The following is a 25687-nucleotide window of genomic DNA, read 5'->3' on the forward strand; positions in this document are numbered from 1 at the left end:
AGGTTAATCTCTCCAGAGATATTACGTCTTGCATTCTGAAAAGGAAAATAGCTTTGTTTGTTTTTTACTGAAAAAACCCAACATTGCTATAAAGGGGAAAGGCTTCCACCACAACAGCTTTGCAAGGAGCAAGAATGTGGAAATTTTGGCCCCAGAAGATGTGGGCACAGATGCAGAGACAAATGTTTCACTCGGGATGACATTTCATGTATTTTGTTTTCAGTAAATGAACGCTTTTCAAGAGGAAACTGGCACAGTCGTTCCCATCACCATCAGCGACACCTCCGAGCAGGAAAAGATTATATATACCATGAGGCTTGTTTACATCCCTCTCTGAATTCTAGACATATCATACGTTCTTTAATCCCTAGGTGCACACAGAAACTCCTGACAGCACCAACAACCCATGATTAAAGCTTTCCAAAATGACTGCTGCAGATTACCTACCCGTCCAGCCTGTTCCTCCCCAGCCAAATGCTTTACGGAGCCCACAACAACCAGTGCAGCGCGAGTTTAGGAATGTCCTGAGCTTAACCCACAGCATCAGCAATTCCTCCACTGATATCAATAATTTGGGATCCAAATAGCCAATACCTTCTCTGGAAGTCACCTTAGCCAACCCTAGATTACTTTTATCTGTGCGTGTTAAATCGGATTTCTGTCAGAAACAATTCTTCACTTTCCCTCAGTGTCCTTTACCAGAGAGCGAAGTTATTCACACCAGTGACACTGGCTATTTGCAGAGTCAGATTTTAATTTAACTTTTGAATGTCTTGGCCCGTTTCCCCTGTTCTCAAGTGCTTCCAGAAACAACAAAAAAAATCCTGTTAGTGTAGAGAAAATGTCAAGTAGAATATTTTAGAGCCAGCAACTTTAAAAAGAAACCTGGACTTTGAAAGGACAAAACCACTGTAAGCAGTAGAGGACACCAACAGCATTTCTAAACCACTGTGGCGCTGCAGGTACTGTGCAGATACCTTTGTCTAAAGATTCCCCAGAACATCCTACTGTGGTATTTTCATTGTTAATTTATTTTTCATTTGTGCTGGAGAGTTCTCTTTTGAAGTCAGCATCATTCGTACTATACAGAGAGATGCTGCAGTCGTACGTCATTGACGGCAAGTCCTTTTTGCAGGAGATGGGAGCTGTGACCCTCAGACTGGGGACACAGCCTGTTCCGTGACAGAAGGGGGATCATGACTTTGGGATATCCGACAGAGATGGCACTCGGGTAAAAGATGCCAACTTCACCCACACTCACTTCTGAACAGGGTTTCTCCTGAAAGCGGCAGGCCACTCACCCACGGCCACTGCACAAAGACAGAAGCATGAGAAAGCCCTGCTTTCTCACCACTTGAGCTGTTGGCTCCCTCACAGGCTACTCAGATGCACTAATTTATGAACTGAAGAAGGACAAAATAGCCTCCATTCATATCCCAGAAGACTGACTTTCAGATAGCAATCAGTGCGTCATTGACAGAGCCACACTTCAGTGTTCTGGAGGCCATTACCACATCAATGGTGGGGAAGTGGTCTTTCTTCTCTCTTTCAACAACGAGGGCAGTGGGGCTCCCTGGGGCATGTTCACACCACCTAGCTTCAGCTTTGTGAATCAGGAGACTCAGCTTCCCACCCTCCGAGGGCAATCAGCTCTTCCAAAGGCAATTCAGAGGAGTCTAACTTACGACATCACTTGAACGGATGGAGGCGAAGGCAACTCATAAGGCCACCATGTTGCTGTACTGGGGCTCCTCACAAGGAGCTTACTGTTCCTGGGCAACCTGAATGGGGCTGCTAGCTTGTGACGAGTAGCTGGGACAATACTGTGTGACGAGATGCATCTGGATCCATTTTTCTCTCTGCAGGTGACACAATCGTGCCAACACAATTTCCCGTTCAGGTGTCCAGACACCACTACCAAACGGCAGCCAAAAGAAAAAAAAATCCAACGTATATCTCGTCTGTTAAAACAGACCCGTCTGAGGGCACAGCCAGCCGCAGCTCAGCTGGTGGGTGGAAGGAAGGGATTACCCCCCTCTGATCTACGCTCGTGAGACCACACCTGGACATGGTGCCCGGTTTTGGCACCCCAGTGTAAAAGAGATGCTGACAAACAGGAGGGAGTTCAGTAAAGAGCCACTGAGAGGGTTAGTGGGTGGGAGGACATGATGCAGAAGGAGAGGGTGAGGGAGCAGGCCTTGTTCAGCCTTGGGAAGGCTAAATTGGGGGAATATGGGAGAATATAATCGCTCTCTTCAGTTTTATCATGGGGGATCACAGAAAAGATGGAGTCATATCCTTCCAGAAATTCCAACCATGCCTAAACGAAAAAAAAAAGGTGACAGCAAGAGGTACAGAGGTGCTGTGGAACCAGGCAGGGCCCTGCAACACCTTGTCTGACCTTCTGTTGGCCCCACTTTGAGCAGGAGGGCAGAGGAGAGACCTCCACAGGCTCCTTCAAACCGAAATGAGCCCTGATTCTGTGATTAGCACTGCTGTGCATTCCCCAGCACCGAGACTTGTCTCCACACAGACAGGCGGCTTCTTGCAGCAACTGCTGCTTTCAAGTTCCAAGCACCTCCCAGGTGAAGAACACCCAAGATCTCGTCTACCCAGAATACAGGATGGTCTTGATCATGCTCAACAATACTACACAGAGATCCAAATACATTTCCTGCATTGGGATTCCTTCCAAATTGATGTCAGGCAGCCCCTGAGGGAAGTCATTCATCTTTGCCAGATTAAGTCATCACGTCTCCAAAATCTGCTCATACTGCCACAGATCAGAGAAGGTATAATGCAGAGGTAAAGAACGAACTCTACTTTCAAAGTCACACCTGAAGAGAGAATATTTTCAAAAAATATTAAGCAGGAGGTTGAGACATTTTTTTTTAAACACAGCGTTGGACATCCTTCATACAGCCTTCCCCCAGCTCAGAGAGCCACATACAGACAAACCGTCTGCTGGCAACGGCTCCGCTTCACAGGGCACATGTCACTGCCTACTTCAGAGGTGAAAGGCTCTGCACACAGCATTTTACTTCAGTGAATCTGACACAAACTTTACCAGATTTCACTTTGGTAGCTGACCAGAACATGGATATCCATGTTTCTTGGCTGGAGAAGGCACAAGGCCAGACAGAAATTGAGGTTTAAAGGAGAAGGTGTAATACTCTCTACCAACAGTGCTCCTGACTGCCCCAGTGAACCATCAGCCTCGCAATCCCCAGATGCTTCAGGACATGGGAGGATGTAGTGAAGAGAGCACCACAATCCATCAGCGAGTTGGTAAAGCTCAGTGCTGACACTGAGTCACATTACCCACCAGCACACAAATGCAGCCACGCTAACGCTGTCCTGAAAAATCAGCTTTTACTGTCTGATTAGCCACCGCTGCTGTGCTTGTAGAACAGCATTAGCCAAGGGATGGTACGAGTGCGTCAGCCAGGGCCACTTGTCTTTGGGGCCATGGACCAGTTCATGCTCATGTTTAGCAGTGTAGGGGTAGCCTGACACTTTGGGCACTTTCCCAGTAGGAAGATCAGAACTTTTTATTTTAACACCAAATTAACTCATTTTCGTCAACTACATCCCACAACAGCTCCAGGTATGCTGATACACAAAATCGGGGTGCATTCACCTGCAATACTTGTTCTCCCCTCCACTACTTGTTCAGTGAATGTCATAGATGTATGTCTTTAATAAGCTATAGAGCCAGGCTAACCCTATTAAAATAACCTTTGTTTAGAGAGAGAAATAATTGCATGGGATCACTGAAAAAAACCCAAAAATACAATTCCTTAACAAAGAGACTAAGGTAACTTTACCCTACCTGCCTTTTAAGATACAATTTCTTTTTCCTTCAGTTCAGTGTGAATCTGTCCTGAGGGTCTCTGCTTCTCCCTGAAACCCCTTTCTCACAATCACTGCAGAGGCGGCTTTCGAATTCTAACCTAACCCTGGCCACAGAGCTGCTGAATATTATACATCCCAGGGATCAGCAAAGGACCAAGGACTTGTTCTGAATACATAAGCCACACAGTTTTGATATGCTTCCAGATTTCTCACACCTCTTGGTCCATGATGGCAGGCTGGAGATATTTTCTGGGAGCATTCCAGCACTTGGCAAGACTGAAGATGAATGAGGATGGGGAAATTGGCCAAACTCTTTCACAGCCCAAAGTAATATGTTACTTATCACAGTAGACGCTTTGTCTGAGTCCAATAACACAGTGCATTGAAGACAAACTGGCAACCCTTACCTTCCCAGTTTATTTTGAAGTAGCATTTATCTATCTGCCTTTTGTCATTATGTCACACACACACACATGAACAAAGTGTCACTGTGGCAAATGGCAAATTGTGCTCTCCCGTTTAAGAAAGTGAGGGGTCCCATCATGTACTGCACATTAGGTGACCTGCACTGCTGCTGCGGTTCACTGAGCCTGGTCCTCGTGTGACCCAACAACATTTCTCTGGTCTCTTAAGCCTAAGAAGGTTTATACAACTGTCAAGCACTTCCATAAACTTTTTACAAAAGTCACCATTACATAACTCTATTTTGGTTTCTGTCTTGAAGCACGGAAGCCTGCACGACGAAAATACGACATTTTCTGCTACGTTACAAGGCTGCCTGAAGGATTACTATTAAATGTGATTACTCCAAAATCCAACTTAGCAGAAGTGTACGACATCCACTCATACTACAAGATCTGTGTCTTGTAGTCTCCACTCCAGCTACAAAAGCACAGCAAGAGACCGCAGCGAGAGCCACAGGCTGCTACAGAGCGACAGCATTCCGGGGACAGGAACTGAGAACTAGAGCAGCACTGCACCACGGGGCTGCGTGAGCTGCAGGTGGGTAAAGAGGAAGAGCCTGCAGGAATGAACCCACTGTCACCGTGTCTCCACTGCTGCTGTTAAATGAACTCACAGGATTACACCTCATCAGTTTGTCAGGAGGTACGTGAGCTGAAGCCACCATGACGCCTTCCCATTTGTTTTGGATAGCCCTAATATTAACTCTAACAAGCCAGACCAGTATACCAATTAACCCAACCAATCACTGAATTAAATGTTCCCATACCCAGTCACATACACAATGAGAATTCATTAACTCCATCTTCCTTTCCAAAAAGTCATGGAATTCCAGCACATTTACTCCCCAGCGGGGCGGGAGGATTTACTGCTCGGGTCCAGCCGGTGTCAGCTCCACGCGGCCAATGCAGACTGTTCTGGAGGAAGGATCTGCACATGGGGAAAGAGCCTCAGAAACCTTTTTCTTGTTCGCTCCCTACTCCATTCTTCCTGCTCAGGTCAAATTCCAAGTTATGAGGCTGAGCAACAAAGCAGGAATCTCCTGCTACTTGGTCCTGGCTCTGGATTATTTTAACAGCTTTCCGTAAGAGTCCTCCTCTAGCAGGATCCATCGTTACTCTGCCCGCAAGTATTCCTGATGTACAGCAGTTCCCCTCAGATCTGCACTGTTCTTGTGGAAATAGCTGCATGAAAGATTGGTCACCAAAGAGCTCCAGGTTCTCACCTGTATCACAACCTTAATTAAAAGGCCTGTAAGCTCTGAAGTGGAATTAACTTAAAATCTCCTGCATTCATTGCCAAAGAGCAGAAGCAGCAAGCTAATTTCTTTGCTTTCTGTTTAACCCAGCCCTGAGCTTCACCGACACCAGATGTCTTAGGTCTCTTCACTGATGCTGCTTCACTTCTAAGCGGGTTTGTGAGAGCTCATGACCTGTCTTGGAAAGCCCTTTCCCAGGCCACGCTGGAACTCCTCAGCGATGCTCACCGTGGGCTACTTCATTCATCCTCCTGAGCCTCGCTGTGCCCTGTGTTCTCACCCAGTGGTCCACCCGGCTCCGCTCTGCCTATGCATCTGTCCCAGCCCCTGCTTGCTTCCGAACAGTGAGGAGCTTGGGGTTAGGTTCTTTTCTCCCTAAGAACATGCTAATGTGGCATTCCCAGCAGGGGACGTTTTTCTACTTACTAAAGTCTTCAAAGTGAATAGGCAAAAATCTTGAGGATGGAAATACTTGCTCTAACTGGAGTTAGAGCACTAACTCTTCCCATCATTAGTCTATGAAAACTAGATGCCCACAGGAAAAACATGGGTTACCACTTCTTTCTGTTTTACCATGCACAAACCTCAGCTGGCTCACAGCCAAAGCAATAATAAGTATCTTTGCAGGATCTTTACCAAAAGCAAAGCTTGGCAGTAGATTTTCTCTCCTTTAATCTCTTTTGGTACATTTAAACTCCTGATGTTTTTTGTTCTGAAGGAGAAATGCTTGAGAGGGCTGACTGAATGAACTCTGAAATTCACACCCTGGTAAATTGGACTGATTTCCTAAATCCATAATTACAACATTCCTCAGAGATATGCATTCTTTCAGAGCGAACAAGGGAAGATTAGTTTCCTGTTTCTTCCCATTTACATGACTTCTCCATCAAGAGGAACTTTTTTGTTTCTAAACAATCCTCTGTTTATGTAGTTCTCTTCTTGGCAGGGGACTGGTGAACTAATCTCGCCTAAAAGTATAATACAGCCAAACTATCAACTGCAAATAGCCCAACCATCTTTGTGCAAGGCAGCTGATTTGCACAGGCCTTTAGAATCCAGTATCTCTCTGTGGAAGCACTCAGACAGGTACCGATTGATTACAGGGTTTTTAAATAATCTGGGATGATTTCTGACTGACCGGATAGTTTTACTGCTGACTGGATGAGAACATAAGAGTGGATCCGTGCGTGTGTGTGGATACAGACCTGGTTTTACTTTAGTAAAACTGGGCAAATGTAGCCCCCAGCACCTGCAGGCCCCCAAGCACACAGAAACCACCATGGGGCAAGAGCATCGCCTTTCTCATGCCACAGAGCTGCAAATAAGAGCTGTCTCCCGCTCGCAACCAGAATACGTGCAGGGCCCTGCTGATGAGCTGTTTGCTTCCCACTTGTAAGAAAGCAGTCAACGTGCCCTCTCCTCCTCTGCTATCAGGAGAGCTCCTGTCCCGTCCTCCTCTGCTGTTCCCTAGTTCTGCTGGAGAGGCCAATGTCGGTGCTCTTCATAGGGTTCCCTTTGTCTCAGAGCAAAAGGAACATCAGGATTTGCTCGTTTTGAGTGAGGCTGTCCCCATTTTTACTTTGTGGTATACAATCCTACAGCTGATGCAGTTTGGAGTCGGTAACAGGTATCCTGGAAATGACTATATTAGACTCCTGATGTAGCTTTAAGGACCTTGTATGTTCCACACATTCCTATAAAGTTTTGGATTATCGTCCTTCCTATATTGTTTCCTACTCTGAAGATGCTTCTCCCATTTGGCTGAATTAAACACACCATTGGGGCACATCAGTTCAGCCTAACCGCTTGCTGATGCTCTTAACTCTTTAATCTAATACTGACCTCTCAACCTACAGCCATAAGCCAATTAGCCTCTTTTTTATACCATACCAAATCTCCTTCTGATGAAGTCGTGCTTTCAAATGAATGCATGCTAGTGACAGAAATGTAATTACACTGCTGAGCAAGCTAGGCCTGCTGGGCTGCAGGGCATTTGAGGTCAGAAAGCATCTCTAACATACCAAAACAATCTAAAGGAGATTTTTTTCCCCAGTGTATTCTCTCCAGTTTCCTTTCTTCACCCCCCAGTACTTAATACGTCTGCACATAAAGGCTATTTGGCCACAACTTTTAAAACTGAGGTCCTGAGCTTTCAAAGGAGTGACTTGCCAATACCTGACGGAAGCAGCAGACAGACAGACAGCTCCCATGAGCTTCTGCCGAGTCCCCAGAGCTTGGCCCTGTCGATACACACTTAAGTAAACGTGAGCTGATTTTCCAAAGTTATTGAGCAAACACATCTTCCATCACTCCAGAGAAATTTTGTGCTAATTTTTTTAAATGGTTTTGACAATTTGGCAGATAGTATGGAAAACAATGGCAGCTCTTCTTAGCTTCTTTGTACCTACTGTAAAATTCCACCATAATTTATTAGTATGTTTGTGCTTAACCACAATTTATTTGTCTAGAAATGGCTGGATTCATTATAAATAAAACTACCACAATTATCATTAGGCACACCAGCCCTCCAGGTCTTACAGAAAATAATGTTCTCTAAGCCATGCAGGAGGTACAGGGAGGTATTTACATTTAACCGTATATATCATCCTTTGATAGACCTTTCTTCAGATAGTAAGGCACGGAACGCACTGCATGTTTGACTTTTCCCATGTATCTCTCCCACAACAGCTGTGGGTTTGTTAAATGAGAAGTTCCCATTTCTTTTAGACCAATGGCACTAACTTCATTAGTACAGATGCATATTTTACTGCTCTCTATCCAGAAAGCAGAACGTAACTGAAGAATTACGTTATGCTTTTCCTGAGACAGCCACAGATGTGCCTGTTTTCTGCATCAGCCCTATCAGTAAGTCCTTTTGCTTTGTAACTCTGATGCTATTTCTGATATCAATAAATATATGACACCATTTACAAACTGAACTGAAAAATAGAAGGAAATCTATGCTTTGCCTGCTACTTTTACTGCCCAGTCTTTCCATGGTTCAATATTCCCTTAGGTACAATATACTTTTACACCACATTGTGGCTATACGTCCTCCCCAGAGACCTCCAACGTGAATAGTAAATCTAAAGAAAAAGGCACGGGGCAAAAGCAGAGGGATTGTCAAAACACTCCCAGCACCACTGAGTTTCTGGTCAGTCCCTGAACAGGGACAAAATGGCAGGAAGAGGAATGAAAGGAGCAATGGGAACAACAAGTGGACACCAGGGGAAGAAAGACTGCCAGTTCTCAACTGATACAAAGCAATTCCCTCAATCCTGGCTTCACAAGGCAGATACCAGATCTTAAACCTGTCACTGGTCCAGGCCTAAATACCATTTATTTTGCAAAAGGGAAATGGAAAAGAAAAAAAATAATCTTCTCTTTTTTAAACAGCAGCTGCTAGGGAGCTGCTTAAAGTTGTGCAAAGATAAATGCAATTCTTTTGCAGATAGCTTAACAGGCAAACTGCAGGCAAAATAGAGACAAGGAGCAGCTCCTGCATATTCACGTTCCCACCCATGCGCGGGGCTCCCGCAGGACAGCTCCTCCGCTCCAGCACCCTGTAACCGCACCACCAGGAGAATAGCAACCTTTATTTCAGCTGATGATTCCTCCCTGAGACTTTTAAGGCCAGGAGGAACAAAAACAATCAGCCACTGGTTCTAATTTCCTGCTAAAAAAGAGGTCATAAATACTAGCAAGGGACTCCACACAACGGCTGGTTAAACTAGTTTTGGTTTCTACCTTCCAGGAAAACAGCCAGTCTAGATTTGACGTCTGAGTGATGAAATCCATTATATCCCTGAATAAACAGTTCACTCAAACACAGAGTGAAAGATAATTTGACATGCAGACTTATTCCAAAAGACGTGTCGTTTATTAATCACCTCCTGAATATCATTCCCATTTGCATTGCACAGCTTGCTTAATTCCCTACAGATATTAAGTTCCTTACACTACAGGGATGTTGCCGTACTCAAAACATTCTTGAGTCAATTTAAAAGTTTGCCTAAACTCAGGAGTCCTGGGGAAGGACACTAAATGTGGATATTTGAAAAGTGGCCTTTTTGACCTCTTGTCCTTATTAAAGATTCCCCAGAGCAGGATTACTGGCCAGGTGTTCTGGCCACAAAAACTTAACAAAAAAATAATTGCATTCTGCCCTTTAAATTCCCCTTAAAAATTACCTCCTTGAGCATAACAGCTATTACATTTTATTCCAGAGGTAGTTACATTTTAATTGAGGTCAAAATGGTCCTGTACAGAAAGAACGCATTAGGATCTTGGCATCAGTCATTATGGAAGTTTGCCATTTAGAAATTAATTGGTTAAATAAATAAGATTACATCAACTCCTTGCTGTAGTGTAAGATAATTTACACCTATTAAGGACCAGGAATCGTCAAAGTTTTTCAAAAATATTACACATAAAGGAGGGCACTTTACTTTTATGCCTTCTGTTTGGGCAGATTTCTGAATATTACCTGAAAATTATGTGCAAAGTAGCATAGCAACCCTAGAATTTTAGTTGACCTACAGTTATACATGTGCTACGAATTACTAGCATCTCACCCCTGGTCGCCCAGTGAACGAGCTGGCACAGTGTCTGATTTTCATGGTCAGAAATTTTAAAATAAATAAGTTATCTCATTGTCACAGCTGGAGAAGGAGAGGAGATTAGCTGCAGCCTCTCCCAGCGCGGAACACGGTGAACAGCTGGCTGCAGGGTTCATCTACTTCATTCTCATGCAAGACCAGAGCAGGCTGAATAGCTGCAAAACAGGGACCTGAGAAAAGCAAGGGCTGCTTTTCGAGGTGCTCTATCCCCGTCCCCTTCTCTCAAGTCGCACACACCAAAACGAAGGACAGAGTGGTTCCAACCATCACCCGGCAAAAGGGCTGGCTGAGAGCTCACCAGCAGCGCCTCAAGAACAAGTAACATCTTTTCAAACACCGGCGCTTTTTCCAAGTATTAGTTTTGGAAGGGTTTATGATTTTTACATTTACACTAAGGGACAGTTTCCCCTGTGCAAACACTAGAACAGAAAGTTTTTTGATTTAGCAAGAAAAGGCCCCTTGGCTGAAGGTTGGTCGAAGTGGAAGTACTGTTTCTATCACTTCACTCTCCCAGACACCTTGCAAAACGGGTGATTACAACGCTGACAGTCCGAAATAAACAGATGATTGGTTTTAACCCTGCCCAACACTGATTCTAGCTTTTGCCCCAAACGAAGAGTTACGTTGCTGTGCACCATCACCCCATTCTGCTCCACGGGAGAAGGAATTCCATAGCGGGAAGTCCAAATAAACACATGTATTCTTCTTCACAGAATCATGGAATTACGAAATTTTCAGAGTTGGAAGGGATCTCTAGAGATCATCTAGTCCAACTCCCCTGCTAAAGCAGGACTGCCTAGATCATGTTACTCAGGACTGCATCCAGGCGGGTCTTGAAAATCTCCAGAGAAGGGGACTCCACCAGCTCCCTGGGCAGCCTGTGCCACTGTTCTGCCACCCGAACTGTAAAGAAGTTTTTACTTGTACTTGAATGGAACTTCCTATGTTCCAACTTGTGCCCATTGCCCCTCGTTCTGTCACTGGGAACCACTGTCTGGCTCCATCCTCCTTCAACCCACTCTTTAGACACTTGTACGCAATAATAAGGTCTCCCCTCAGCCTTCTCTTCTCCAGGCTAAAGAGTCTCAGCTCTCTCAGCCTTTCCTCATAAGGGAGATGCTCCAGTCCCTCAGTCATCTTAGTTGCCCTACGCTGGACTTGCTCCAGCAGTTCCCTGTCTCTCTTGAACTGGGGAGCCCAGAACTGGGCACAGTATTCCTGTTGTGGCTGTATCCCGAGATAACATTTTAAACTCTACCAACTGGTTAGCTCTACTGCAGTCAAACTATTCCCTGCCAAAACACTCTGGACGTTAGAATCACTGAGCAAGTGTGTGCCTTCTGGGCTCTAACTGTTCAGAAACACCCATAATATTCTGTCATTCCCCCGGCACAGCCATCCCAGCCTTTCCTCATCATGCTGCGACTGTGTCCCGTGGGTGGCATCAGTGGCTCAGAGCTTCCCGGGCAGCACTCTCCTTGCACAGATGGGTACAGCTGCCACGTGGAATGGACCAGACCCGAAGGGCTGGGGGTGACTCCGCACAAAATGGGTGTTCTGGCACTGACCAACCAAGGTGAGTCTAGAAGAGCACCATTGCAAGATCACCCCCAAAACACCAGCGAGAACACTGCATGCTAAAAGCGGTGCGGCAAAATACCAGACCCTCCTATTGCCAAGCCCTCTCTTAAACCAGAATAATTTCAGGTCGCCAAAACACAGGTGCCTGGTGCTATTTGAGATGTCCTCAGGCTCCAGCTGCCACCCAAGAAGGGAGTGCTCCCTGGTAGGTCCCATGTCATATTGCCAACCTCGCGCAAGTACCTGAGATACTATCTGGCATCCAAAACATCGGTAGAGGTGACATTTGCAATCAGAGTTGCTTCCCTGCTATGCTCCTCATAGATGTTATTGTTCTATGTGTGTTCACTTCTTGAAAGTCTGGCAGATGATTGAAAAATGTCTTCTGTGCATTTTAGTCTCAAACCGATTTTGTCCTGCAGGATTCCCAGGGAAACATCAGCATTCAATAAGCCCCTCTTGCTGCTGGCCAAGTGCGCTCCGCAGTCGCTGGCAGGATGACCCTTCCTGAACACATCTGACCAGTGTCAGGTATCGGCTGTTCTGTGGTTGCCCTACCCAATTCTACCATCTTTATGCAGCGGATTAAATCTATGAAAAATATGAAGCACACAAAAATGGAAGCAGAAGGGCACACAGCAAAGCAGACAACTGGCTCATGCCATGCCTTTTACTTTTTTCCTGCTTATCTACCATCAATATCCTACACACCTTCCCCTCTGCTTGTGAAGACAGGCACTCTCCCGCGCGTTTCCATGCAGCTCAGAATCAGTTAGGCAAGCTAATGAATAGCAATGCAGCTGGCACCGTGCAAGAAGAGTGCTTTTCCCCTCCCTCTGCCCTCCAGGTAGCTCTGCTTGGAAGAGATGATATGAACAGCAGCTCTCCTCCTGGGCTAACCAGGCTTGCCAACAGGCAGCGGTGGTGAGGGCAGTTTCCCTAGGGTATGAAGAGGATTTGATGCCTTTGCTTTCCCTCCTGCCTCCTCTGCCTGCCCACGGCTGCTATCCCTGCCTGCGCAGCCCCAGCCTGGACAGCAGTGCAGCAGCGCGGGCGCTGGCAGGCAGAGGGGGCAAAACCAGTTTGCTACAGGGCTGGAAACAGGTTCTGTTGGCCCTACAATTAATGACTGAGTTTCTGCCTTTTGTAGGAGCAGTCAGGATCACACCTTCGATTCATCCCACAGGGCAGGAACAGGAAAATTCTGTACTTGTACTGCTCAGGGCAAACAAAAAGAAACAAATGTCTATTGCCTGCCATGTCGAACACGATGTGGGCAGCACTGCCGCACAAGGAGAGACACCGCTTTCACCAGCGCTCTCGATAGCTATATAATTTAAGACTTTTGTTACGGCTGCAGCACTGAATTAAACAAAACTGGGCTTTAAATTCACAAAGACTTTCAACCACTTTGGACTTAAAATTGAAAAATTTATCCAAAAATTCTGACTGAGAGTTTGCCGTTGTGGAATCTTTTGGGAGTTTTGGTTCCCATTCCCTGGGTGACCCAGAGGTCACACAACATCCCATCCTCTGCCGCCTACCCAGCACAATGTGTCTTTAGTACTGCATCGCCAGGCAGAGCTCGGGAGGTACAAATTGTCTGAGCCTGAACTAAACGTATGGCTGGGACATACAACACACACAACTCTCTCCAGCTCCACAAGGAGCCTAATGGAGTTTTTTGGTCAAAACATGTCATGTCATTGATGGAGCTCTGAGTGGAAAGTTGAACCTTTCCCTCATGTAAAGCCCAATCTTTCAAAAACAATGACGTCCCGGACAACCTTAGCTTTTGGACTGAAAAACAAAAATTGCTCAGAGATTTCTCCTTTGTAACTTTTCCTTTGTTCAGTGCAGCCGCGCTGCCAGCAGCATGAAGCAGAAGCCTACCTGCACATGAGATTATTTCAGTTTCCTCCAGATGCACAGGTACAGATTCTGATTGCTTTAAAGTGGTGCCAAAGACAGTAATCTCTGATAGCACGAAGAGTCAGGACTGATAACAGGCAAGTTTAAGCACTACTCGTGTGATAATTACATAGTTGTCAAAAATATATAAGTTGGCAGCGCTCTGAAAATACAAAGTTTGGAATACTTTGGGGAAGCAAGGTGACCTTCTGCCACAGTCCATCGTGCAGTTGAGCTCTGACTGTAGCTCCCCGGTGAGCTGTCTTACCAGGCACCAAACAAGCACTTTTCGGCAAGCATCCATTCCCAAGCCTCCTGTCTCCACAAGTGATGGACACGATCTGCAATTGTGTATGTTAACTGGGAGGTTTTTCCCACTCTCCACCACAGCACCAGTGGAAACCCCTTCAGAGCATACACCAGAGTACATCCAGAAGTTGTGACGAAGATGTCTGCTACAGTATCACGGCTAATCCCATCTCAGGTCTTGATCCAGCAAGGCACCAGCACTTGTGCTGGCCCTTATTTTGTGAGAATCAAAGGGAACCCAGAAAAGCTCTTTCACTGCATAAGACCACTGAGATCAAGAGGCAAGACCCTTCCTTTCCTTGCAGAGTCTGGCCTCTCACACGGGTATGATAAACTACACACAGAAGTTGAACGTTCACCACTGCAAACACTCAGTAGGTTGAACAGTTGCCTTGAAGTGCTGCTGGGCATTTTATCAATGGTCTCTATCTTAAAAAACACATCCTCCTGTCTTCTAAATTGTTCTTTTTCCTACTGACCCATGAAAGAGATACATGGGTCAGCTCATGTTTAAAATTCAGTCATTGTGCTGGTGTGTACAGACATCGCCAAAGATCTCAAACACACAGGATCGTTAGTCATCGCACTGCTCAGAGGCCCACAGTGACCACTCAAATGGATTTTTAAAGGAAGACTCTAGCTGATGGTCAGAAATCCTTAACGGCTGCAGAATTCAAACTGAGAGGAGCTACAGAAAAGGAGCAGACACTCACCATGAGGTTGCGATTCCATAGGGATATCATGGACACACACATAATCACTAATGGTTTGTCCCCAGGGAATTTCTTGATATCTCATTGTCACATAGGTATTTACTGTAGTATCAGGGCAAAACGAGGTTGCCTGAACTGTCCTGTTTATACACCAAGAAAAAGAAATACTGATACCCTTCTTCTCATGCTATTAAAATGACTCGTGTCCTTCAGTACAAGACGTAGAGTCACAATATCTAACAGACACCAAATAAACCTGTTGAAAATGATCAGACTGGAGCATGCAAAGGGAATCTAACGTGTCCTGATTTACCCACACACCTTGTTAGCTGCCTGAAGAGAACTCTCTTTTCCCCCCTCCTTGTAATTAATCAACACAAATATTTGCAATGTTCACTTACAAATAAGTGCATGAAAGTAAAAGAATGTATTTTATATTCTTATCTAAATGCTCCAGCCAAATCAGAGCATTTTAAAAGACATAACAGGGAGTAAAATATACATGTTCTTCCTTGCTCTTCCCTGCACGTACCGTTTTGCTATATGCTTACAAAGTTATAAGAAAGTGTGAAATTGTAATAGTAGGACTACAATATCCAGAGCTGGATATTCTGAACATCTTAAAATAATCACCAAGCAAATAACCCTCAGAAAAAGGGAGAGGGAAATCCATACTCACCTGAACGTGATCTGTCCAGTTCTCCCAAGTCATGGTTTTCTGAAAAGACAAAATTACTTCTGAGCTGTCTTAGAAAAGGGAGAATTCTACGTATAGCAAACTGAAATTTAAGACACCATCTTACACACTGGCATCAACTGTGATTGAGGAATGCATTCTGGGGCACACGGGAAACCTCTGCTTCTCATATGTCACCAGCCGGGGCATGGCAGAAAAACACAGCTTAGATGAAGTAATTCAGACAACTGTTACACTACAGCACATAAGACAAAAAAAATCATAGGCAATCAAAGCAGACAGGCAATGGCAGGCCCTTCCCCAGCAGTAGCTCGAAGTCTTGGTATTACCTGGAGCTGCGTCCTGGACTCATTTGCAGAAATCTAATCACCTTAACAACTCTGCAAAGTGCAGCAGCATTTCTGGACGCCTCAAAGCTCACACGGTGCTCTTGCAACGACTGACACATTGCTGAGCAAAGCTGAAATGCGCCATGATGTGGTGGAACGCATGGATCATTGCTGTTGCCTTTACCTTGGACTTGCAGTATGTCCATAGGCTGTTCGCCTCAACAGCTAGCCCAGCAGGGAGCCGTCCCATAGGCTCCAGTAAAGGAAGTGATCTCAGGGGTCACCTGCAAGGCTGAGCCTTCAGAATATAAAACCACAAACTTTTCTCAACAGCCAAGTCATGAAAAATCCTCTAGAATCACAAGGTCTGGGAAAGCAAACTGATAAGTTAATACCCCCATTCCAATGTCGTTCAGAGCCAACGTTAGGGAGGAACTCGGGATGGGACCTGCTCCCCACTCTGCCAAGAGCACAGCCTGCACGAGACTGACCCGCCACCGAGGCCTGAGTCTCACCCCCACTTCTGGCAGAGGTAACAATGATTATTAGTGCCACTTCTATGGAAAGGTACAAGAGCAAACAGGGAGTAAGAGTGTCAAAGAAAACATCTTTGAGATATAGTGGCGTGTAATTTAAATACTAGTGAGATAAAGGAGCCATTTAACCAGACCTCATACACAGCTGAGAATGGTAAACAGAGAACACCAAAGAGCTCTCAGAAGAAGGGACTGTGTCCAGAAACAGCTGCCAAATGTACCTTAATGGAAGTAACTGGACAGCTTGGATACTTTAAATCAAGCAAATACTCCAAAACAAAGGAAATGGAAGGCCAGCGAGAGCAGAACACCAGATCAAGAATCCATTCCATTCTGCTAAATAAATACACCTGGATAAATGCTTTCTACTCTCTCACTGCGGATGACCAATGATGTCACCCAACGTTAAAGATTTGAGATGCAGGACATTGAAATGCTCGATCCTCCCCAGGTCTTCTGTCAGTGGATCTGGCAGGCAGCAAAGACAGATCAGAGTCTTCACTGGTGGATCAGGAGGTCTCAGAAGCAGAAGCGGCTGTGCCAGAATGGTGTCATCAGATCACCACGACTCAACTCCATCTTCGCATTCAAAGCATCGGGGGGTGGGGAATCAGAAAAAACGCATGCATCTGCCACCTTCTGTCAGAACATCAAACGAACCTTCTTTTGAACAAAAGAACAGGCGCTTCTGGAGGAGGTGTCTCATTTCCTGAAAACTGGCTCTCTGGAGACTGGATCAATAGTACTGTAGGAACATCTGAACAACCTGCTGGGCTCTCCTAAAACTCTGTTGAAACAGCCTCTTGTATCTACAAGCAGAGAGTCTGCTATGAACCGCAAGATGAAACACCACTCCGGGTTTGGCAAATACAGCTTCATAATTCAAAAGTCAAGAAATGGGAACATTTTGCTATGGTATTCAGTCCCTTGTGGTCCTTGTCCTTCACAGACCAATTGGTACACCTGGGTACGTGTGCAGGCTGTTTTTTTTCCAGAAGAAGCAGAACAAAAACTTACTCTCAGCTGGTACAACCTGTCTCCAGGCACAGGATAATGATGAATGCCAGATCATCAAGAGAAGCACCAAAACTGCCCTATTAACAAGAAGAGAAATGTGCTCCCCGATGCAGTGTGCTCAAGAGCATTCAAAGGGCAGTGACTTGGCGCAGTACACTCAGGAGAGGGGAGAAGAAGCCATAGATGAGTAATCCTGCAGACAGTCAACCTCCAAGCTGCCTCCTAGAAACCTGCTCCTTAGAAAGAACTAATGGCATCTCCTTATTTCTACAAGCCCTCAGTGCCAGGACAAGGACCAGAGTATTTGGAAAGCGAATTTGGAGGCTGGACAGAAGTAAAGTTAGTTCAAGGAGTGGTTCAGGAGCTGAAAGTACTACCATTTTGCTCAGCCACAGCAAGGCTGTTAGCCCAAAAAAGCTTCTGCGGCAGGTTTGGGCCATACCTATCACAGCCAGGCCACAAGTACCAAAGCAAAGTGCCTACAAAGGACCCAGCAATGCAGAATGCCTAAAACCTCTTGTTTTATAAAAAAACCCAACATACAACCCCCCTCCCCCAACAAAAAGTACCACAAAACTCTTTAGCCAGTATGCTCATGCTTATTTGAGCTGGATGAGAGAAACTGAACATATGGAGAGCAGACCCTGACCTACCTACACGTGTCTCAGAACACTGCTGAGGATGCTGAGGTGAAGCAGCATCCAGCTCTGAGCAGTCATGGCACTCAGTCATTAGAATATGAATGGACACACAAACTATTCACCCACAGAAAAAACAGATCCAACAGCAGATCCAATGCATTCCTATACAATAATAATCACAATGCAAACTTGTTCATATACTATCAATACATTTCAATCATACCAATTATGTTACTCAAACTGCAAAGTAAATAAAAAGCCTCATTCACACCCATGCCACACAACACAGAAACGTACCTCAACAAATCTCTTGTAAAAGAGGTAATTCAGAGTTCTCAAGTGCCGTTGATTTATGACATTAGGGCAGAGAGCTAAAAAGAGGAAAAAGACATTTAAGTATACAATATAGCTGAGCTTCCTTGAAGTTTTACTGTCTAGACATTTAATTTTTCCTTCCCCATTTCAAATTCAGTATGCGGAAGGCAGGATGCCATCACACTTGGAACAATGACGGACAGACACACACATTGTCAGCTTATCTAAGCTATAAACTGTTATTTACACTTTCAACCATGATTAGCAATGCTAATCCTTGTTTCTGATATCTCTGGTTCTACCACCCTTGAATGATAAGATCCACTTGTTGGTTCAATATGCTTCGCAGTCAATGACTTCATACCTTTAATTAGGCAGCATCCTCATACGGGCACCACCTCCAGTCTCTAGAGGCTGCATTCTTTTTTATTTAATTGGAACCTGTGCTGTTAATTCATTGAAGCAGTTTTGAACATGTTACTCAGGATGTAAACTTGTGGCTAAAGTTTAGCTGATAAAATAGATATCCATGAAAGAGATTCCATATCCATACAAAGAGGGAGGTGACTATTGTTTTGCTGAGCTAGCAAGCAACAGTTGTTGTTATTATTTTTATTACTGTCATCTTCATGAGATATGCCTCATTACAACTGCAAAAACCAAGATCTTCACATAGCACCTTGTTTTGAAATCCAGTGCAAAGAGAGATAAAGCAGAAGATAAAATACATTAACTAGGATTAGCATACGTATTTGTCAGTTCTTGCTAGCTGCTGGTATGCATGTACAGGGAAAGATATAACCAAAGCCTGCACTGGGGTTTCAGTGGCTAAAACCATCTCACTGGTAGTCGGAAAGCGCAGGACCGGCAATCAGAAATGGTAACAGAAAACAGTAAAGTGAAAATTCTCTGCAGCCTCCCTTGAATGAGCGTACATCGGGAGAAACTAGTGTTACCGACTCAAAGGGCCTCGAAGTGTTGCACCCTCCGTGCCCCACACACGGCATGGCCGAGGACTGAAAACTGAGACAACGAACAAAAATCTCTTAATACGAGACCCTGGAATCCGAGGGATATGAACTGATGTACCACTGGTTACTGCAGCTTCTCAGAGTCTCTTGAACACTTCTGTCTCAAATAGAAATGGTTAAAGCTGTTATGTTTAAGTTAATCTTCCACAGTGTGACAACATATCCTTGCCTTCAGAGGATCTGTGGAAATTATTGCAATTATCCCGCAGGATGTTATCCTAATAAATACGGTGATCTTTCCTCTGGATATTATCACAGTATCTGGACAAAAGATCATCTGCTCATGGAAAGCGATGCTCTTTAAAGAAGGTAAGATCAACATAAAAATTAAAAATATGACAACACTTAACTTAAAGTTATTTCAAATCACTTCAGAAAGAAACACAGCATGACTGCTCTAGGTCACCAAAATGATCCATGGAATACTTTTTTATTTGAGCTTCTAGAGGAAATATCCAAAGCCCAGGACTTGGCAGAACTGGGGGATTTTACATGCCCGGCTATCTGTATGGAAAATAGGACAGATGAATCCAGACAGACAGGAATATTTCTGAAGGCAGTAGTGACATTTTCTATTCCGATGGAGCAAGGGAATTGAGTTTGAATACAGTTGTCTATATTTTATTACAAAAAAAAACAGAGAAGGACTAATCAAAAATGTGAGGATGACAGGTAACTTTGTAAGACAGACAATGAAATGAAGAGTTCAAAGCTCTAAGGAAAGGAAGAACAGCAAAATAAAAATAACAAAATGGACTTCAATAAACTCAGAGGAGCGGCAGGTAAGATTTCATGTGAAAATAATTTATAACTGGAAAAGGAGTTAAGAAGAGCTGGCAACGGAAAATTGCAAGTGAAGTAAGAGACTTAACTGATAAATCAGAAGCTTTTATTGATCTCAAACACAAGACAGTAAATTAAAAGAACATGGAAACTGGATCAGACACATACAGCACAGACACATAAAATCAGAAAGCTCAAAGAAAAACATGAGATACATCTACCAAAAGCCATAAAGGCAAGAGAAATTCCATACAGCCTTTTGGAGGAAAAAAACTACCAAAAATCTAATGGTAAGGCTGGAGAAGAACTGGCATATGTTATATAGGAGATGGTAAACTTTCCACCTTAGAGGTCTTTAAGAATAGGATCCACATTCCATAAATATCAGAAATGACAGAAGGAGGTCCTTTGGGTTTGGGGCAGGAGGGTGACACGGGTGGCACGGCAGAGCCTTTGCCCGGCCTTTTCCCTGCAGTTTCACGATGATCCACACCCTGTATTTGCAGAAATCAAAGTGCTTCAGCGCAGAGAAACTTACTTGAGGTCAAACACCTGGTTGAGCGAACAAGAGCCTGAACTCAGGTCTCCTGAGACAAAACCAATGTTTTGGTTGGTCAGAGCAAAAGATAAGGTCCTAAGCTTTTCAAAACAGGTACTGACCTTCTACTCAGTGTTTGTACAATGGGGTTTTGGGATCCTGACTGGGTTGTGGAGCACTAATGGAATACAAATGATATAATACTATGAAAGCACCTCGTTGGGCATTGGTTAACTCTTAACCTGGCAGTTGCACCACAACAGTGCTTCATCTGAACTACATTCCACATCTGGGACTGACTCAGAAGCAAAAAATCCAGTCTGCTCTCAGCTGTTAGCAGAGTTAATGGCTATTAGCAACACGGAGGAAGTAAAAATGAAATCTGTTTGTCACGCAGGGTATGAAACCCACAACACACACATTTCCCTCATGTAACATCGCTAAGATGGGTCTACTGGGGACATGGTGCAATATATTTTTAGGTGTGGTGCATGGCTTCCACTCCCAGGTGATCCGCGATGACTCCTGAGCTGGGATGTGGACCCAATCCTCTTTGCACTGCCCTGAGAGCTTGCCTTCCATTCACAATAAGACTCCTTCACCCTGTCCTGGCAGAACAGAAGGTCTCAGACAAAGCATACTTTGTTTGGGGACAAAGTAAAGGAGCCTTTTGTTAATAAAATCAGGGTACCTGAAACGCTAGAGGCTTTTACCCTGGTATTGGTAAGGATTGCCAGGGAATTTGATGAGAAGCAAGCTGTGCATCAGTCTCTCTGCATATTGTGAGATCAGTCCCTAAGTGCGAACTAGCGGAAGGTATGGCCGGACTCAGGAAAACCTTTTGTAGCCTCCAAGATGCATTAGTGTCTCTCATAAAATGCTCCGTGCCACTACAGGTCAGGGTCAGCGGTCCTCAGAAAGGAAGGTGAAACAGCAGAAGCCCCAGATTACCCCCAAAGCCCTGAGCTTCCTCTGGCTTTGCTGCCTGGAGCACTAGCTGCCTGGGGGAAGAAGAGAGAGCATAGCACAAGGGTGTCGATCTATGCGTAAAGGAAAAAATGCTCTGCTGTGGTCTTTAGACACGTGTCTGCATACGATGAATTCATGCTCAGAACTGCAAGAGTGGTGTCAGCTTTTCCAAAACTAAACTTGGAGCTGCTGGCCATTCTGTCTGGGTCCAGAGCAGATCATACGCTACTGCCTGTACTTCAGTAGACAAAAATGTAGCTGAGAAGCAAATGGCCCCAGAAAGGACCCTGGCATGTTCGATCCCCTTCTCTTTCAGCACCTCGACTCTGCAGGCACTGCAGCCTCAGGAATGGGTGGCTCCTGTCTTCTGACGTCTACGCCTAGAGGTTCTTCTCAGTCTTAGCGCTACGTAGAGATGTGCCAGTGTTTAACACGAGAGCTGAAACACCTCTGAAGGAAAATCTCCATGGAAGCAGGGGGAAACAACCCTTATAAAGCAAATGCAAAGGAAAGGAATAACCTTCTGCTCTGTTTTAATGAGGAAAGGTAAAAACATTTGAAATTTTCTCCTTCCAAAGGCGTTCCTGTAGAGTTATAACAGTCATTCCCGTCTCTCTGACACAGCATCTTTTGAAGTGCCCAGTGTAGACTCCCTCGAGTCCCTGCTGGAGCTCTGCCTAGTGATTGTCCTGCCATGTGCTCGCAGCTCCTGCAGACCTGATGAAGTTTGAGGACAGGCGTGACCTACCTGAGCCACTGCAGAGCGCTGAGCAGCCCTCGTCTGCCCTCTGCTGCCCCAACACTAACGGAGTGATAACGCTTTATCTCACAAAGCAGTTCTGGGGCTTTATAAATAACAATCACGCCAAATTGAAATTAAAGGTTAAACTAAAAGGATAACCTGGTGGGCAAATGAAGAGGAACATTTCTCTTAGTTCATGCTAAAGAAACCTTTTAAAGACTATGATAAAAACATGTCCATAGCATTCAAAACCAAAGGTGCTCAGCTAATTTATTACACTGCTACAGGACAACCACAACTTTAAATTGCGCATTCAATTACCATCTTTTTTCCGTCAACACTACTATTATCTGCTTTATTGTCATACAGCCACTGAGGCCCAACATATGAGGTCAGCTATACTTTTCAGAGTGGTATCATTTCTACCTCATACTCAATGAATTTTCAATGAAAAACACCACTGACCTCTCTGTGGTATACTGGCTGTGCAAAAACGCAACCGAAAACAGACTTAACCATTTCAAACCCAGGTAGGGTCTGCTCCCTCACCTCTGAGAACTGTTTTGACTGAAACTTGCATTTGCAAATCTAAGTCAATCTCACAGGGTTTCCAAAGACTATTAAGTAATTAGCCTGCAAAAGCTACGGGCTCGTTAAACCAGAGCATACTAGTCCACGTGTGAGAAAAGACTCTATAAAACTCCATTTCCTCAATCACATACCACTTCTGCCCAACTTCTTCCTTCCCCAATAAAGCTAATTAAATGGAATCACACACAGTTTATTGGGACACCCTTGGGACTCGGCAGAAAATCTTCCATTCACCATGCACTGTTTTGTGTGTTAACAGCAACACCGGAATGCAGTTCAGAAAAAGAAGAGGTGGACTAATCGAAGATGATTGCTTTTTTTTTTTTCCCCTGAGGTTCCAGATCTTTTTTATATCGTGCCACCTCCTATCTGGTTCTGCAATTTAAGACTGGCAGTTCCAAGGAGCGTTTCAAATCTTAATGGCTGATCAACACCTAAGTTTTGCTTAGCAGTCAGTGAAATGTACTGTGAGTGGATAGGAATGAGCTCAGGTAGTGAAATATGAAAGTAGATTTGGAACTGCAAGAACTGAGTCACACACACACGTTTGCCTTCTCATACCAAGAAACCCTGTCCTCCTCCAACCTTTCTCACCGAAAGCCACTTCCCTCTTCTGCTGCTCCTCTCAGCCTCTTTCAGCGAGTAGGAGTCATGAGTGAAGAGGAGATAGAAAGCAGCAGAAGACTGCGGCATCAAACAAGCCCACAATCAGGTTCGGTAACAAGTGTGAGTTCTACCTCACGGCCAGCTTTTGGTGGAGCTGCCCAGAACAAGAGAAATGGGGGGGGGAAGGTTAACCTGTACATTTTACCTACCCTGCTTCCTTTTTGAATGCTCTTTCCTCACAGTCAGATTTATTTCCACTAAAGAATGGAGAAAGAACATCCAGAAAATCAGAGGAAGGGAGTGGAGAGAGGTGGGAAGAAAAGGAAAGCCATGTTATTCCAGTGGCCACCATTTCCCAACTCAGTTCAAGCAGGACCAGCACCAAGGCAGAAATTCCTCTGTAGGCATTCATCCCCTTCAACGCATCTCAAAGGAGATTAAGACCACAGCTTAGCAAAGTGTGAAGTCCTGCTCTGAATTACATGCAATATTATATAATAAATAAACACATACTTTCATGTAAGAGAGGATGAGAGTCACCCAACATTGGTTTTAGCTGCACCAAATCTGGCATCTTGTCTAAATCAGCAGCCCACATCCCTTCTCACATAAGGAAGAGGTGGATGGCCCTCTCTAGCAAGTGACTTATCCTGCACTGTAGACACCGCAGTTTGCATGGGATAAATCACTCTCTGGAAGTGTAGGCAGGAACGCAATCTGCATCTACCTCAAGGAGCCTCCTCACCATGTGTTGTGGAGGACCAGCAAGATTTGGCGATTATTATTGGCCGCTACAGCATCTGGGACACCATCACCAGGCTGAGGCACACTCCCATCCCACAGAGAGCACCTGAGATCAACAGCTACATGCTCCTCTCCAAGATTATTTTTTTTTTAATTTCTCAGGATTTTGCACGTGAACAGTTATATCATTTCACATCTATAGTTAATATTATACCCTTGGTGGATCTTTCATAAGGAAAGGGGAACAACTCTTTATAGACCATAAAAGACAACACAGCCTACTGAAAGACCAACCTTATAAAGGAGGAAAAATTACTGAAGACTAGTATAAACTCCTGGGGAGGTTTTATATTTTAAATAAATCTCCCCCAATATGTCTCAGCTTTCACACCAATGTGCTAAGTTTAATTATATTTACTTATCCTCCAATGAGGGTTCGTAAGGATTATCTTATTAACTTTTGAACAGCCGTCTGAAGATGTGAAGATTAATAAGCAACATAGCGTTGCTGCCAGGTGTAATAAGCCCACAATTTGTGGTTAGAAAACACTTTTCAGTCCAAGAAAAGAGAATTGCATATCTTGGGCTGATGATGGAAAGCTTTGTAGGGTAAAACCTAACGGTGCACCTAAAGGTGTCTGACGCAAGGTCCCAAAGAGAAGGAAAAAAGACCAACAGTCCCTGCTAGCAACCAAAGCAAAACAAATCAGATTTTGTTAGACAACTGGCGGTGAAGCCAGTGATGAAAAACAGTGATGAAAAATGTGTTACTTCTCTTGGAAGGCTGCAAGAGTCTTAAAATTCCCTACAACCAACCCTAGTTTATGCAGAAAATACAAAGGGCTGTGCCCAAGGGTTATCTCTTCCCAGCTGATGGACCCATAAGTTTAGAAAACAGACCCCCAGATGAATAATGACTTGCCTCTTATGTGAGTGGAATGGAGTCATAACTCAAAGCTGACCATCACGTGTTTACGCAGAGCCATTCTAAGGTCAAGATTTATTTCATATCATGGAAGCAGCAGTCTATTAGTCACAAGCACTTCATTCTTTGACAGCACAAAGTGCTAATTCCCATAACTTACCAGCTTTGTTTTTCAATACCATTAATTAAACCCTGAAACTTCCCATGATAAATTGCAGCAGAGATTCCTTGCTGAACATGGAACAAGACAAATTGACTTCATCTGTTTTTTATTGGTGAGATAACTCCACAATATGGTGCAATATCACATACCTGGATCTACGTTAAATCGGTCTAGGAGCCTGAAGACCAGCTTGCTTAGCATTTTGCGGTTAAATTTATCTGGTTTGTACCTGGACAGGCCTTGATATTGTCTGCAAGCAAATAAACAAAATCAGAAAGAACATCTGTGGAATCACCTAAAGCATGTTTCCCAAACAGTAGATATTTAACAGTGGAGGTATTAGGGTTTGCTC

General features: G+C 44.5%; 1 protein-coding gene across 1 annotated transcript in view; it reads right to left on the minus strand.

Annotated features, from left to right (window-relative positions):
- EXD3 (exonuclease 3'-5' domain containing 3) overlaps positions 1–25687 on the minus strand; it is a 209262-nt gene that overhangs the window by 164865 nt on the left and 18710 nt on the right. The window contains exons 8-10 of the mRNA XM_009890307.1: positions 25485–25585; positions 18226–18299; positions 15388–15426 (exon numbers count right to left, since the gene is read on the minus strand). Coding sequence (XP_009888609.1) covers positions 15388–15426; positions 18226–18299; positions 25485–25585 — 214 coding nt within the window. The remainder of the gene's footprint in view (positions 1–15387; positions 15427–18225; positions 18300–25484; positions 25586–25687) is intronic.

Source organism: Charadrius vociferus, unplaced genomic scaffold, assembly GCF_000708025.1.
Source record: "Charadrius vociferus isolate BGI_N301 unplaced genomic scaffold, ASM70802v2 scaffold398, whole genome shotgun sequence".
Lineage (NCBI taxonomy): Eukaryota > Metazoa > Chordata > Aves > Charadriiformes > Charadriidae > Charadrius > Charadrius vociferus.